At 38.3% G+C, this 17,868-nt stretch overlaps 2 protein-coding genes across 3 annotated transcripts in view; one reads left to right on the forward strand and one right to left on the reverse strand.

Moving 5' to 3' along the window:
- Nucleotides 1-12,034, reverse strand: part of LOC124257095 (F-box protein At1g78280-like) — a 38,583-nt gene extending 26,549 nt beyond the window's left edge. The window contains exons 1-2 of one of the 2 annotated variants that reach the window (XM_046691082.1): nt 11,989-12,034; nt 7,495-7,624 (exon numbers count right to left, since the gene is read on the reverse strand). In XM_046691082.1, the coding sequence (XP_046547038.1) occupies nt 7,495-7,543 (49 nt within the window). In that variant the 5' untranslated portion in view covers nt 7,544-7,624; nt 11,989-12,034. Of the gene's footprint in view, nt 1-2,307; nt 2,565-7,494; nt 7,625-11,988 lie in introns of those variants that run through there. The other variant, XM_046691083.1, reaches the window with a different exon arrangement.
- A 1,411-nt stretch (nt 12,035-13,445) lies between these two features.
- LOC124257114 (GRB10-interacting GYF protein 2-like) overlaps nt 13,446-17,868 on the forward strand; it is a 45,629-nt gene continuing 41,206 nt past the window's right edge. Inside the window, 2 exon segments of the mRNA XM_046691104.1 lie at nt 13,446-13,526; nt 16,344-16,394. Of these exon segments, the coding sequence (XP_046547060.1) occupies nt 16,363-16,394 (32 nt within the window). The 5' untranslated portion in view covers nt 13,446-13,526; nt 16,344-16,362.

Below are 17,868 nucleotides of genomic sequence, written 5' to 3' on the forward strand. Positions count from 1 at the left end.
GTGTGACGAGCCAACGCTTTAACCATTAGGTTACCCCACCGCCCGGTAATGTCAACAAAACCATGATAATATTTAACAGTTATATATATCAACATGAAGTAGGAATTTTTAAATTCTGATTTTGGGATTTTTGTGACACTTGCTGCAGACTTTTGGGCAAATATCTGTCTCTGCGCAAGGTTGGACAAACATTCCCTGATAAATCAATGTCGTAAAATACAAAGTCATCCTTGCTAAGATTTCATCTTATCACTGATACTCAAGACAAGCAGAGGTAGCATAGTGGTTAAAATATTTAAATTTAACTTTGTCTTTGTCTATTTTGGGCGGTGGGGTAGTCTAGTTGTTAAAGTGTTCGCTCATCATGCCGAAGACCTGGGTTCGATTTCCCACATGGGTACAATGTGTGAAGCCCATTTCTGGTGTCTCCCGCCGTGATGTTGCTGGAATATTGCTAAAAGCGGCGTAAAACCAAACTCAGTCAGTCAGTCGTGCTATATGGCGGCAGTCTGGAAATAATCGAGTCTGGACCAGACAATCTAGTGATAAGCAGCATGAGCATCAATCTGCGTAATTGGGAACCGATGAATGTGTCAACCAAGTCAGCGAGTCTGACTACGCGATCCCGATAGCTGCCTCTTATGACAAGCATAGTCGCCTTTTGTGGCAAGCATGGGTTGCTGAAGACCAATTCTACCCCGGATCTTCATGGGTCCATGAACCATACTGAACATGTGAAGTACTGGCATAACAGTCAAACGGAAATTTTCTACCGAACAAAGGCATCATGAACGTCCAAATTTACTGGTTTCAGTAACAATAGTCAATATCTGAAGAATGGAAACTCTCTATGAGAGTTTGGTCATAAGATACCATACAAATTTGTATGGACAGTCATGACAAGGGCATTTTGCAACAAGATAAAAGAGATTTTGTATTTTATTATTTCAGGGAAGGTCAAGAAAAACATGTCCAAGGACACGTGGAGGGTCAGCCAAAAATATGATCCATGTATGCAAAAAGGGAGGAAATTATTTTCAATACATTAGAGCATCAAAAACCAGTTAACGACATAATGGCAGGTGGCTAAGTGGTCAAAGTATTCACTCACTACAATGAAGCACCTGGTTCAATTCACATATGGGTGCAGTGACTAAAACCAACTTCTGGCGTATCCCTGATGCGATATTGGTGAATACTGTCAGTGAATAAGGTACTGCACTGCTTTTAGTCATTTTCCAGTAATATGATGGCAGGGTACACAAGACATGGGCTTTATGAATACTGCCAGAAGCAAGGTTAAACCAAACTCACTCTCTCAACACGGGCAACTTGTTCTAAAACATCCTGTAATAAAGAATGTAATGGATACCTCAGTCCCACCAAATGAGTGAGTGAGTGAGTTTAGTTTTACGCCCCACTCAGCAATATTCCAGCTATATGGCGGCGGTCTGTAAATAATCGAGTCTGGACCAGACAATCCAGTGATCAACAACATGAGCATCGATCTTCGCAATTGGGAACCGATTAGGAGATAAACATCATGTGTTGGCCAATTTCCGGGTGTTATTGAGTATTTGAAGCCCGGGAATTCATTTAGAACCGACAGCGTCAGCCGGAGGTTTCAAATGAAACATTCCCGTGCTTCCGGGAATCAAATACCATTTGATCACGTTTTTCAACCAATCAGATTAAAGAACACAGTGACTTTTGGTTTACAATGACATATATCAACCAAGTCAGCGAGCCTGACCACCCGATCCCGTTAGTCGCCTCTTAAGACTAGCATAGTCGCCTTTTGTGGCAAGCATGGGTTGATGAAGACCTATTCTACCCCTGATCTTCACGGGTCCAGTCCCACCAAGACAAAAAAAAAAGTGTCTTTGTCAACAAATGATTTTTAAAAAATTCCAAACACGTTCATGAAAAGTAATCTATTTTTTTAAATTCAAATAGCTGATACAGATAGCGTACCATTATTCATATCCAAAAAGTCCATAACTATTCTTGGACAAGATAGTTACCTTAAATAACTAGATTTCAGGATAATTTAGATTTTCAAAAATCACATATTAACAGACTGGTGCCGGTATCAGGGGAAGAGTGATAATATTTAAAGATACCTATAAAAAAAATCAGAATTATTAACTAGCACTGAGGATACCTTTGTCATAAAACTGACTAGAAAAAAGTGCTAATTTAATTCCAGTTCCCTGACCACCAAAAGAAAACATGACGCTGTCAAGCTGATAAACAGGCACGTATAATAGGACGGAACAGCACTAAGCAATAACATGCATCATCTACCTGTACTGAAGCAGTGTTACTAATCCAGGAAAGAAGGGAGCAGACGGTCAAGTTCAGCCAGCTGCACAGCTACACACACACAAGGGCACTTACACCCATGCTGACACTGACAGCACTGTGGTTGTTCTGTGTGATCTCTCTCACTGCTCTTTCAACAATACATCCAAACAAGAACGCCGACGTGTCGCGTCATGGCTGGGACAGAGATCTATAAAGATGTCTCAATAATAGATGAGCAGTAGCTAGGCACGGGACATGCTGCAGAGGAGACTCTTGACAAACTCTTCATCCTCGCGTGGAACCCGCTCACCGTTGAAACAACTGAAGTGTGACTGGCCATAGCAACAAGAAACTTTAGCACTGAATGCATCCAGTAACCAAGCCCTAGAGTTCTTCTTATACATATGTTTTTTCAATCAATAATAGAAATAGCTAGAAGGATTGGGGGATTTTCACGTCTAATTTTGCAGAAGTACACTGGAAAACACAGACAAACTGGACAAAATAATTGTTGCCGTATATTTCATCCCTGGGTTTCAGAAACTGAAAAGTGTCTAACATTTCAATGAAATCAAAATCTGTCAACTTTTTAAGTTACTGCGGCTCAAATCCAATTCATTGCGAAATGACCTTTACTGAGTTTCAAGATCATTCCCTGCAGGCAGCATGAAGAAAATGTCAGGTGTGAGGTTGACACAGCCTGGGTTTTGGTAGAATATGCCTTGAGTCATTTTCAAAATGGGCAAAAACATGGATTGTGTGTCATTATTTTGTCGCAAATCATCAATAGTACCACTCACTTGACAAGAACCTCCAGTTAATAACATAATTTTTCACTTTTAAAAGGATGAGCACAGTCGTTAATGTCTGTTGCTGGTTTACAGTTTAGGTTTAGACAAATACCTTGGTGTCATGCATGTAAACGGGATATTGCCTTTGAAATTAGAATAGTCATTATAAGGTATATACACACCATGAAACTTGTGCAAGCAAACAAAGTGATATTTAAGCAACTTGAACAAATGTATAAATGGCCAAACATTATCCTTTTATGGTGACTACATACATGAGCTGGATTTATTATATATAATTAATCAGAAATTATAATAAATGACTTCAAAGGGGGGGAGGGGGGAAGGGGGAGTGAGTGGGTTAAGAAGATGAGAGAGAGTAATATTTGCAAGCAGTTAATCATGCTTAATGGTGATTGCATTTACCCGTCCTTGTAATGAAACCTTTATAATGACAACGATTATAGTCTTGCAAAGTTGACATGCATTTCACAGGTGTTCCAGGATCAATAAAGAGAAATTATATGGTGAGGTGAGTTGAAATGGGGTTTAACATCGCACTTAAGAATATTTCACTCATATGAAAATGTGCATGTGTGTGTGTGTGGCTACTTGTACTAATTGAGACTTAAGCTGGTTTGCTAGTGCTAGCGCCACGTAGACACGTATACTGACTCTGAGCCGACCAGTTGTTGTTTTACCCATTAATGGGGGGCATGGTGGGGGAGCTCTCTAAGGAGCCAGGTTTGTAATCCAGCTTGAGGTGCCAGGATTAAGCCCACCTGTGACTGGGTTTAAAAACCTTGGAGTCAACTTTGTGTGCAGACTCTTTCAGTGTTATTACAACCCCTAGTGTACAGTACACAACCCTGTACACTTAACAGGATTGGGGGGGTCAGGCTCGCTGACTTGGTTGACACATGTCATCGGTTCCCAATTGGGTAGATCGATGTTCATGCTGTTGATCACTGGACTGTCTGGTCCACACTCGATTATTTCCAGACTGCCGCCATAAAGCTGGAATATTACTGAGTGCGGCATAAAACTAAACTCACTCACTCACTGTGCACTTAAAAGAACCCACGAATCCATTGGTAAATGACCAGATGGTGGCCACAAGAATACGTGCAAACACCCAGTTGCGGGTACAGGAACATGCAGTAAACTTGGACAAAGTACTGTGACTATGTATCCCAGTCCACCCAGCTGTGAATTGGTACCTTGTAAGGAAGGGAAAGCCACATTAACTCGGTGCGCCTAGTGGCTGCAAGAGCTGTATACTCCCCAGGGAGTTGAGATTGATAATACACTGAGCCGCTGATATTAACATGCAATGATCAAGGGAAAAACAAAGCGCGCCTTTGAGCAGCCAAGCTGGAACTCAGTGCTATATAAATATTGCTAAGTGCGATGTAAAACTAAACTCACTCACTCACTCACTCACTCACGTGTTTTGGTATGACTCGACTGGAGATCAACCCCGTGACCTTCCTCTCTCCGGTCGGACGCTCCACGGAGGTGGCCAGATTAAATGTCTGCAACTGGTGCTTAGTTTCAAAACCAAGAAACACTCATGTAGGGTATGCTCCCATCAGGGAGTCAGGTAGTCATGACAGTTGTTGAATTAATTTTTCATTGGACTTGAGTATCAGATCCATCTTCAAATTGCTTCCAACATTCCTTACATAGTTGTACTGTGAGAATATATACACCAATTCTTCATCGCTTGACTATGCCTAGTGTTTATTGATAAGTACCAGAGGTGTTACAAGGGTTCTGTTTTTTCTTTGGTGGTGGGGGTGGTATACAAAGAATGGGTGTTGCTGACCACAAACTAAATGAGATAGAGGGAACAGTCCGACAGAAGCTACCAGGGGAAGGGGGCAAAGTCAGACTAACACTTGGGCAACAGAAAATAATAATATAGCCGCCACTTATATAGCGCTGAACTCTAGCGCTGGGACATGCTCTTTGCGCATATAACATGATGGACATTATTTCCTGGATAACCCAAGCTGCCTGTGAGGCGCTAGGTTAATAGTCATATGACATATCCTACCGGGTACCCATTTTCATTGCTAAAATGTAAAATTAAACATTAAGAAAAATGCCACTTAAAGAAATAAAATCTCTGCCACCATTTTGGAAATGCATGTAACCTATGATAAGATATTCCATGAGATACAAATTAAATAATATGAACAAAGTTGAACTGGAAACATGTTACATTCAGATTGGGAATCCTAAGTTTAGTGTTACGCCACTTTTAGCAATATTTCTGCAATATCACGGCAGGAGACACCAGAAATGGGCTTCAAACATTGTACCCATCGAACCCTGGCATTTGGCGTGACAAGCAAACACTTTAACCACTAGGCTACCAGACCGTCCTATTGGCCATTAAGACCAAACAAAAAAAATGTTGTGATTCCAATTACACCTCTTTAAATTTTAGGGTAGGTAGGTAGGAATTCTTTTTTTTAACATTTTGTTTAGAAGTAAAGTATGAACTAATAACACATTTATCAATGTATAATTGTTTTTTCAATCAAGCTTGCGGCCATCATGTTGACTTTCTCTGTCAGAATAACCGATGTTCATTGGTGCCGGGCAAAAACAATGGTATCTGAAAGCTTATTTTATCCATACCTCTTAAAAAAACTAGGGTCGGTACCAGAATTCAAGGGTTGGTCGGGTAATCGGAAACAACAACATTTTTTGTTTTAGCCCTACGCAGGTCCACACAAAATAACAGCTGTGCAAGAACTGTGTGTTTCCATTCAGCTTATTACCTCAGTTCATGCCACTGATGCTATTAAATCAACCCAGACACAAATCACTGAGTATTATTACAGGATTAGGATAAGTATCAACTTACATCAGCACATGCCATATCATTAAAAATTGAAAGCCAATATAATGCTTAGGCAACATGAAAATTCAATATCAGATTCCTATAAAAAGTATTTTTAAAATGTACGTCCGAAAACATTATATTGATTTTAACACTGTCAGTGGATATGATTCACATGAATCATGAGTGTCTGGTAACACTGTGTACATGTTTAATAAAGTAAACAAAAAGACAATGCTTGCATGGATTTTAATCATCTAAAGGAACTTAAAAAAACAATGATTAATGAAAGAGAGTTGGGCTGAAGGGGTTGTCGTCGGAACAGGTACTACAGATATGTACCTTTGCCTTAAACATTGGACACGCATATATTCCGCAACCTCACCCCGAAACTGTATGTAGTTGTTCCCGTTCAACTGATTGTGATTGGAGTTGTGAACTGTGAAATATTCGTTACTGCTTTGCGCGTTTCTTATATAACGCAAACAAAATGCATCTTATACAACAGTGTTACAGTTCCGATCAAGACAAAAGGCACCATGCAGAATGGACTCGTCCTGGGTACGTTTCTGTATTCTGATTTTGGCTAGGGTATGTTTCTGTTTATAAAAATGTATCTGGGATACAAATCTGCGGTACCTGTGCCAACTACGACCCCTTCAGCAACAGTCGGGGTGACTCTTCTGAGGCTGTATTTTCACTATAACGACTGTATTTCAATACTAGCCTACACTATTTCAATAGAACTGTGATAGTAGCAAACCAACTTGATAATCATATTAATCCATGGAGATGAAATGAATAAAGTCTTGCTGACAATATCAGAATTGGTCATTTTCAATCCTGTAGGAAACTCACTCCAAAGGGAGATAACTCTAATCGGAAGTAGTCAACCCTCGCAAACCAACTCACTGGTAGGTTTGAGAAAGGCATCAGTATGTTTTATGTACAGTGAAGCCCCGTTAGTCCGGACCCCGATAATCCGGATGTCTCGCCTCCCAGACGATTTCAGCTTGTTACCAATCTATGCCTATATAATTTGCCTCCATAATCCGGAAATTCGGTTTCCGGAACCGGACGGTAAGTAGCTGTCACCAATCAGTAAAATAAACAGTAAATTGCTTCACAGTCCGGACGCTGTAAGTCGTGTTCACGAACCGTAACAACACCTCCCGGCGATGTTTACTTAACTGGCCTCAAACAATAAACACTCGGTGTCATTGAGTTGACAAGATGAACTCTTGTTAACTTTTGAGAAATGTCAGTTAAGGGTTGTTGTTTTAATTACACATAAAAGCTCCCGACTGAAGCTGTACATTTACAGTTTGATTGACACCTGTCAGCAAACATGGTGAGTCAGCCTGCTAAAAGAAAACGAAATGAGACTACCGCATTCGAACAGAGAGAGATTGCAAGATACAAGGAAGAACATCCAAAAGCAAGTTTAGATTTCCTAAGTAAACACGTTGGTGAATTATTTGGACACTCAGTGCGAAAATCTACAATCGGTGACATCTTGCAGTCCAAGGAAAAATGGCTTACCATTCCTGAAGATTCTGCGGCCCTGTCTCGAGCAAGCGAAGCCAAACATCAGAAAATGGAGGAGGCGCTCTTTTTATGGATCAATGACATGACCAGTAAGAATGCAGCTGTTAATGACGAGATGTTGATTCTGAAAGCGAAAGACTTCGGTGACAAGTTGTCACTTGAAGTGGACTTAAAGTGATTTTGCTTCTCGACAACGCTGCAAGTCACAAGTGTGCTTCGCTAACTTTGCGAAATTTGACCTTGCATTTTTTTGCCACCAAACACCACGTCACATACTCCACCGATGGATGCAGGAATAATACGGACATTTAAAGCATACTACAAGAGATCGCTTGTTAGACATTACCTCACCTCATTCAGTAGTCCGGACGATTCGAAATCCGGACGAATTTGCTGAGAAACGCAACCGTCCGGATTAACGGATTTCACTGTATACTTAGTTGTAACCACTGAAAGTATTCATTGTCGCATACATAAAATAGACATGCTATTGGCATTTTTTAAATTCCTTTTGATAAAGGCAGTAATGAATACAATATGAGGCAGATATGATACATATATCGAAATTTGGGTTATGAATAATTTTCATTTATACTTTATGTTTAGTATCAAGGAATTAGAATAACAAACACATCATGCCATTGCTTAGGTTGAAACATTTTAGTAATAACTGTTGTACAGCAAACCACTCATACATTGTGACAATGTTGCTCATAGCCTTATGACTGTTCCATATAAGGTTCCTTGGTAAAATTGGCTCGTCACGCCGAAAACCAGGGTTCGAATCCCCACATGGGTACAATGTGTGAAGCCCATTTCTGGTGTCCCCCGCCATGATGTTGCTGGAATATTGCTAAAAGCGGCGTAAAACCAAACTCAGTCAGTCAGTCCTTGGTAAAAAGACACAGGTTACACTACTGCATGGCTTCTATTTATTTTGTATTCCATTTTGAATAATGCATGGATAAATAACGAACAAATTCTTCGTAAAATTCTACCTAAAAAAATATTCCTCAACATTCAACTCCAGTAACCAAATATGTAAATACATATTCTATGTACATCTTTAATACGAATAACAAACTGAATTTATGAAGGGGTATGGTTCCAGTGAATCTTATCAACCCTACTATTGATATAGTACTATCATAGACTAAACAGTAGCAACAGTTGGACAGTTCTATTATGTACTGTATACGGTACTGTGTGGTTCCGATTGTTAAACTGACCTCCTAACTGGTGTGATGGTTGTTGGGGGTATATTCAGCAAAGGGTCTGAAGTCACAAGAAGCTACTTACAATTGTATTTACAAGCACAGAATAACAGAGTCTTAGATATGGCAGGGGTGGCCACTGAGAGTTCGTACAAGCCCCTGGGCTGAGGGTTAGAGCTCACTTTCTTTGGGGAGTCTAACACTTTCATTTTCTATTTAGGCGAGACCAATTTTATTTCTTGTTTTACGGATCCGCCGGTCGTATTTATTCAATAATAAGAAAAAAAAATAAAAAATGATTTTCCCCACTCAAAAAACGAAATCCTAATGTTATTATTGGCCAAAAATGTAAACTTACAAGAAAAAATTGTTTGATTGTTTTTTGCCCCATATACGTTTAAGATTCAGAAGGAATATTACTTTGAATGATGATTTTCTTTCTTGCCTTTAGGTTTTCTGAGGACAAAAATCTGTAAAACAATAAATAAAATTGGTCTGGCCATATTTAACATTGAAACAATAAACAGATAAAAGTTAGTTGAAGACACAATCTCATTACTGGGTGTACAGTACAATACCCAATAATAAATGAAATGATAAGACAGACAGGATCAGAGTATTCAATCTTGCTAATTGAACTGACACTAATCTTGTTTGTACACTCACTTGACGCTTGGAAGATTATGGTATTACAACAGATGAGCTCACAGTGGTCTAAATCTTAATGAGCCTAAATTGAACTACTAGCCTAACTGTTACCATCGGAGGTGATGACAGGTGTACTTCTGTAAACAGATTAATAAGGCAATATGTTAAACTATTACATTGTCTTATCAAAAAGTTTGTCTCTGAGATGAGGTTTTGTTACCTTATGTGAGGATTTATCTAAACACATATAGATGTGGTATTTAACTAAATTCCAGATGACAGGTTTTCTTTATAAAATAGATTAAGGCCTAATTTCTAAATCTTAGTATATCGCTTGTTGTGGTAATAATAATAATGACATTTTTATGAATATTTTATAAACTATTTTACGAGTAAGGTTAAAAATCTAATAATCAATTTTTTGTACCATGACATGGACCATAAACATACAAAAAACAAATAATATTCTAATTTTTTTTAAATATCTCTTTTGAATGGTAAACAAATCATATCTGAGAAGTACACAATGTTAGCAAGATAAATGCATGAAAAAACTTTTTTTAAATTATTTGGTTCAACAATCCCCCACTCCAATATTTCACATTTTGAGAATCCTAGTAAGAGTAAAAGTACCGATAACCACTGAGGTTGTTAAATTCTTTTTAATTAAGAAAAGATGAAATCATGACAAACTTGCTTAAGTTTCACCAAAGTTTAAACTAAGTCTGTTCTCTACCACTCAAGCTCTGACAATAGATTTAAAATGTGTATGCTGTTAAATGAGCCCCTTTGTTTCAGCCCCTTATCACAGCAAATATGGTACATTAGTTTGGTGTATATATCGCATACACAGCATAACAAGACTCAGGCAGAAATTGAATTTAAAGGTCACATGCAACGTAAAACACAACTTTGCAGATTCTGATACCTTTCGGTATGGACTTACCGAAACAAATCATCAAAAATGCAAATTCAACTTATAAAGTTGAAAAAACCCGCGATGAAAAAAACCCGCGTGAAATCGGAGTTCAAACGATTCACTAATTTTCCCCCAGCACCTGGGGGAAAGTGGTTTCAACAGCTAGGCTGCGCTGCGCTCATAGCACATGCGCAGTGAAAAAGGTTCGCGCAGCTAGGAAGTGGGTTGTCCGGTGAAAAATAAAGTTGGTTTTGCAGCTTCAGCTAAAAAAAATACTTTATCTCCACACAAAATCATGGGCCCCAACCTCAGAATAAGAAGTTCTCAGTCCCCAAAGACTATCAGCTGGGGATTTACAGGCGCTTCAGGCAATAACCGAGTTTGCACCTGGGCGACCAATGACAGCTTGGAACAGGTCCAGAACAGCTCAGGTCACATGACTAGGATTATGTAACACTTAAACAATGTCCCAGTTGACATTACTGCTTTGGATTGCTGACAGTTAAAACATACAACATGAATACAGGATTACTGGCTGCACGTTACAGGTAAGAAGATTACCTGTAGCAACTGGTTCGTTGTAACTTTGGGAACAGTATATTTTCAAAATGTTTTAACAGGTGAAACTGAACAATCAGTTCTTCACACAAGTAAAGCTGTAAAATTATTTTAACAACTGTCAAATATGGCTGTGTTTTGCTACAACTAACATTGCTCAAGCCATTATTACCATGGTTACTTCTTAGTCAGTACCCTGTCAGTGCGTGTGTGCAGATGTAGACCTGTGTGAATTATCAGGGCCCAAAGAAGATCAAAGTTATCTAGAGGTTATACTTTCATCATGGAAATCAGGTACTAGTGTGTAAACATTTGAAATACATGAAACTTGCACATGACCACTTAAATTAATAATTGTCTTAAACTGATTTAGGCAGATGGACCATGACTGCACCATGATTATTCAGAAGTATTGACGAATACAATGCAGTTGCTCACACTTGAAATATTTGGGTTTGAAACCAGTGGTTGTCATTATAAGTGGTGACAAGTCACGTTGCTCATTATGTCCCTGTCTGACCATGTTTTTTTCATGGGTAATTGTATTTGCGTCAAAGAATTTTGGATTTCAAATTGGTTTCTGGTTAAAGATTGTTTGGATGTCAACTATTAGATCAGTAAGAAGAAACTCCTAAACAAAACTCCTATTATTGACAAAACAAAGAAGTTGATATCCAAAGGGTAATTGACTGATGTTCATCACTTCGAAGGGACCGTTCATAATTTGTGTGGGTGCGATATGATGTTTTTTTGTTTCGGGGAGGTAGGCGGGTCATCCATTTTGATATGTACATTTTGGCTATGTAATTTAGGAGGTTCCTTCAAAATGGGAATCAAAAAACCAAAATGTCGTAAGTCAAAAATTATACGAGCAACTGAAATAACACCGATTTCGCAGTGAAACTAAAGACAACCAGTAACCTGACCTGACTAAGTCTAGAGCGGGCGACAGCCGAGTTAGTGACTGTCACAGGCTGCATTTGACAGAACATCCTAATCTGGAGTCCGCCAAATGATATAAGCTATTGTCACCACATGCAGCTCAACAATTGCGTTCATGCGTATTAATCTCCATTTCACCATGTATGGAAGATTCACAGAATGTAAAGGACAAGCTGTATATCTCGCACTGAGTATTAGGTTACCTACCCTTTCGACATACAACTCCGCTGTCAGAGCCGGTGCCCGATTCACAAACCCTTTGAAATGTACATGTGCTATATTCCAAAAGGCTGTCTTTTACACGATATATGAGGAACAACCGTCTGTTGATCATGATCGAGGACATGTTGGAGAACGCGATGACTACGCGTTAATTGCTTATGGTAATTCATCACATAATTTCCTATTTATATTATATTTCCAAATTAACATTTGCAATGCTGGTAGTGGCATAGTTTTTTGGTTATTTCTCTTTTCAATTATTTTGTGCATTCACACGTTCCGATCTAGAGACACAATGTGTCAAATGTGTATCTTTATTCCAGATTGCTATTTGTGTTCAGTAGTCTGTGCGAAAGATGTTTTCTCCAAACTGCAAAATATATATTGAATGGAAACAGTCACACGTGCAATATGTCATAAATTCGTTATAGTTTTCCCGAGTTTTCCAGACTCGATTATTTACAGACCGCCGCCATATAGCTGGAATATTGCTGAGTGCGTGAGTGCGGCGTAAAACAAAACTCATTCACTCCAGATCGATGCTCATTGTATCAATCACGGGATTGTCAGTTACAGACACGATTATTAACAGGTGAATTATTGCTGAGTGCCGCATGAGACAAACACCAATGAAACATATTAGTAACGTGAAAACTAATTTAATACCAGTGGCATGTATTGTAGTGAACTATATCACATGGACAGGTTTAACAAGTAAGTTATTTCTTCTGCCACAGTATTTGATCACACTTATTTACGGGGTAAATCTTAAAGAGGATCCGTGAAAAGATTAATCTTTTTTAAATGTATTACATTTCCAAGATTATTTGGTCAGTACAGAATAATATGTATTGAGAATGTACTCAGAACGCCCACAAAGTTGAAACAGGCAGAAACAAGTTAAAAATTAATTTAAAATTTAACAGCTCAAATTTAGCAGCATTCAGAAAACTATTTAAGTGTGTTAAAACATGATAATGTTTTAACCTGAAATAAAATCCTTGAAAAGTGTGGTGTACCTTACACAATCTGCTCGGAAAAGATGCTGATGACACTGTAACATTGTGTTCAGTCGGAACTACTTCACACTGACTGAACATTAAAAGTTATATGTAATTTGATTTTATGTTAAGATGTATTAATTAACTTAGGGAGCGCCCAATTCCGTGTCAATGAACTGTAACTGAGCCCCAAGTGGTTTCGCCACGATGGATGTTCAACCTAAATATCAAATGTCACGTTCCCGGGCCGACACCAATAGAAACTTGACACCCATTGACTGCCATGCCATCGAACTAATTGTCTATTCCGAGTAGGTAGTTTGATGCATTGTATAACTTTATAACCATCGGTGACAGATTGTTAGATGAACACCGCATGATGCGTCTTCACGCATTAATGACCTTAGTTGATTGAAGCAGTGCTTAGGAAGCTACAACCCCTGTTATCAAGTCACGTGACCTTATTGCTCTACGGCCATCTTGGTTGTGTGCTTTCGTGTGCAAGCTGGTAAAATTGGCAAGGTAACTTTGCTGGCACAATCTTAGGGTCTAATAATCATTGTTTCTATGTCTGACAATATCAATTTATTAATTAAACACTGTATAACCCTATCCCATCATAGTTTTATGCCCATTTGTCGCTTGACATCTGGTACCGTTACAAACCACGACGATTTGCATACTTACCATCTGTAAGTGTAAATATTTTACTTATTGCACATACCTAGCGATTGACAGTTATTTTTCTTCATTAATGTCAAATTATGTTTGTATTTCCACCTTATGCACCGTTGCCCTGAGACACACGAATCGGATATAGATGGAGTAGTAATGAATATTTTTGCGCATCATGTGTCTTCTGTCTCACAATTTCACTCCCTAAGAATTTGCCATGCTTGCAAAACAATATTTTCACAAGGTTGCGTGGTGACATATCGTTGTTTTTATGTCACATCCCGTGTAAAGTAAGTTACATCATCGTGTAATGTTAAGTAGCCTGACAAAGCATAAATACGGAACTTGAAAGTTAATCATTATGCATTTCAATGACAAAGTGTCACAATGATTATAAACAAAACATTTTTCCTTTAATCTTACTGCAATAGAGACTGCAGTAGGATAATAGATGGCATAGTTAACGCACATGATATCTCCACGCAAAATCTGCACAGATTTCAGGAAAGTTCCATATATCCTTGAATGTTTCCTTATTATTAGCAGCTGTTGTCAACTGTGTTTAAGTAACTGACCACGGTAAGACTTCCACCCATATCCCCCCTAAATTTTAACGATGAGGACAAATCTCTTTGAGTGGCATTTTTAGAAGTTGGATATGTCTTTCAGTATGTTCAGATATAATTAAAGAACCATGTTAAAACTCATCCTTATCAGATGAGGAATTACCGGTATATACTCAGGTGATATTATTTGACTAGAATGAAATTTAAGGGGGGATACGGGTGGAAAAGCAAAGAAATTATTTACTTAAACATGTCAATGGGTTTAATTGCATATATGGCATTATTTAACCCAAAACTGTTTACACATAGTTACAGTAGAGGTACAGAGTACTTCATACTTCAAGCCCACAGTTATGTAAATAAAGATAAATATCTTCTCATTAATGTGGATACAGATAGTGGAGCTAACCAAGTCTCTGCATAATAAGGACGCTAGAGTCATTGAAAAGTTATAAACCTATGTTTACTGGAAGAAAATATGAAAGATTTTCTAATCTGGAGCATATGTCATGCATGTGTTCACTGTTATATGGCTTTTTAAACCAACAAATTATTTATAAAATATGAAGAAAGCAGAAGTGTGAAACATTCATAACAAGCCAATGTCACTGATGTCAAGTGTGATATAATCATGTAGTATCGTTAGGTAAAATATTGATTAATAATAATATTGTGTTGTCTGTCTAATCATGCTAAACTGTTTTAAATCAGTTTATGCATACTATAAGGTCATGATTACTGGGTGCAAGATGGCCCTGTCCTTTTGTTTTAGTCATAGTTTTCCAACACAGATGTCATAGTTGTTTCATCCAGATTCAGATACAACAATGCAGCTTATTTCGATGTATAAATTTGACTTCCTTGAATTGTCTTGTTATGGGTTCTGTAACGTTCAAAATAAGGTGAAATGGCAAACAATATGGTTATCGTTGTCAGCCAAGACATACGTTAGTAGAAGAATTGTGTTGACTTTACTGTCTATTATCATGATAATGTGACTTATCTCTGACTGGGCTTCAAGAGCTATAATAAAAACACAGGTTTTTTCCCAGTTCACATTTCCCTCTAGGTCAATACAAACAGCGCTTAGTGTGGAATTCAGTTTGAGGTTCTAGGTTCATGGCAGGGGTGGAAATAACTGGTCCGAAATAACCCATTGCTCGACGTCCCAGTCCAGTGACGGTGTACCAATGTCCAGTTGACTTTCCAATGTTAGTTATGTTGCTTATTTAAAAAATCATGAAAATCTGCCGGTATAGTGGAAAAATTATCAGGGTAAGTGATTTTACATGTGCCACTGTACCGGAGTACAGTAGCAATTTTAAAGTTATTTCCACCCATGCATGGAGACAGTATTACATGGAAGGTAAACCCTGTGATTTATCCTTATAAGGCTGACAGGTCCATGCTGTCAAGTTTGTTTCAGTATCATTTTCCTCTTTTGAATGGGAAGGAGGGACTTTAAAACACATACACATACACACGCATGCACGTCGTCATATGAGCGAAATATTCTCAAGCACGACATTAAACCCAATTTCACCTCACCTCACCTCATGGGATGCATAAGTATGCCTGTTTGAATCACGAAATTAGCTGTATTTGTGGTGGCATCTCAAAAATTGTACTTTCTAATTCCATTTAACATTTCTCACACACTATGTGTATATGTTTCAAAACAAGGAATGCTGGTTCATATTTGGTTTATCATGTTACACCGGTAGGGCAGCCAAATGATTAAAGCGTTTGCTAGTCATTCCAAAGTCCCAGGTTCGATTCCCCACATAGTTTCATTGTGTGATGCCTATTTTTGGTGTCCCCTGCTGTGATATTGCTGGAATATTGCTAAAAGTGGTGTAAAACCCAACTCGCTCACTGTCACAGGTATCACTTGTCATCATATTGAGATCACTGAAGTCCTCATCTTGTTTCAAATTGTATGCACAGTGTGTCGTCAGTGTTGGATTGATGCTTATCAGTAGCATTTTAATGTAATCAAGTCGTACTGATGTGTACATGGTGCATATACGTGATGATGGATGCTAACAGAGGTATTTCTGTATCAGATTAATTATAATGAATGCTTTTTATTTTTCAGCTATTCAACAAACATTAAAATGGCAGATACTCTCAAATTTGGCCCTGAATGGTAAGTGCATGCAAATAGTTTATATCTGTAACTATGGTAACCTATGTCCTCATTGAATGCAGACATTTTTACATGTGTTTCATAAAGATAGTATTAAATAATGTCAAAGCTACCATGAAATGTTTAAACATGTTGTAAAAGGACATTTTCTGGGACAGTAGTCATTATTTGCATAAATGATTAATGAAGAATGTGATTGGACATTGTGGATAATATAGACATGGTGCATAAATAAGGGGCAAGTATGCTAACTTTGAATGAGTACTTCCCTATAACATTTAATGATCAGCCACACAATATTGGTAAACCAGAGTAAAAAACTGAAAGTCAATTCACTGGAGTTGTCATCTGCTGTAGAAGCTGCATACCACAATGTGCAAAACTAAGCAAGGAGTCCAGGTGTCCTTTTCAGAACCCTACTGCCAGTCTGTGGTTGATTGGTAGACCTTTCCAGTTTCATTGTAGACGTTCTAACACCATTTTGGGGCTTTGAGGGGTTGGGATTAAACTTGAATTTTAATATCAATTCTAAGATGGTTCGGTGAAAGATCAAAGGCGCCGACAGTACCTTATCAGACCATAATGTGCACTTTTTGCATTACGTCACAATGCAATGCCATTCTAGTCTGCCCCCTCGTAATCGAACAATTTTGCATTACGTCACAATGTAACCGACGTCACGATGCATGTCAGTTGTCATCGCCTCGTACAGCCTCCTACAGTAAACTACTCCGTTGCATCCCGTTTCCTGGTTTGCAATTGCTTCACGCAGCTAACGTCACTGGTGGAAACATTACGTTTATGTTTTGCGAAGTTTAAAATGTCTCAATTCGACTCAGAAGTTTTCAGCGACACGGTAACGTTTGCAATGTTTACATTCCCACAATGCAATCGTAGAATGTCGCTTGACTATTCAGCTTCATCTGGACGTAATGATCTAAACTTACGTTGATAGTAGAAATGCGACGTTCATATTGCCCCACATGGTTTTCGTTGATCACAGATGTAATAAAAATAATTTAGAGAAGATATTTAATCCACGTAAACCGTCATTAAACTGTTTATCTTTTTTTTTCTGGTAACGTTCGTCTAAACGTAGGGGGGCAGACACATCAATAGAACAGCGCGCCAGTTAGTCCTGTGCGAGGATTCTTAATTTAGGTCACCGACACTGTTGTTTGTTTTCTGCCTTAGAATAATCGTAATTATCCTTAGAAAGTATTAAATTTGGCATCTTAGAAAAGAAATACAGTTCACTCTACCACCATGTATAGTGTAATAAGCACACTTTCGTTTGCGTCTGAGTTCTTTAACATTATAATAGTTCAGGGCGAAAGTGTGTTTTATTACACTATACATGGTAGTAGAGTGAACTGTATTTCTTAATCCAGCAGTTGATGAAGTTCTGGAGACAATGTTTCAGTTTGAGACATGTTATATTCAGTGGTTTCACATTAATTTTCAACTTGCTGTG

This window comes from Haliotis rubra, unplaced genomic scaffold, assembly GCF_003918875.1.
Source record: "Haliotis rubra isolate DU_JTF1 unplaced genomic scaffold, ASM391887v1 Scf65, whole genome shotgun sequence".
NCBI lineage: Eukaryota > Metazoa > Mollusca > Gastropoda > Lepetellida > Haliotidae > Haliotis > Haliotis rubra.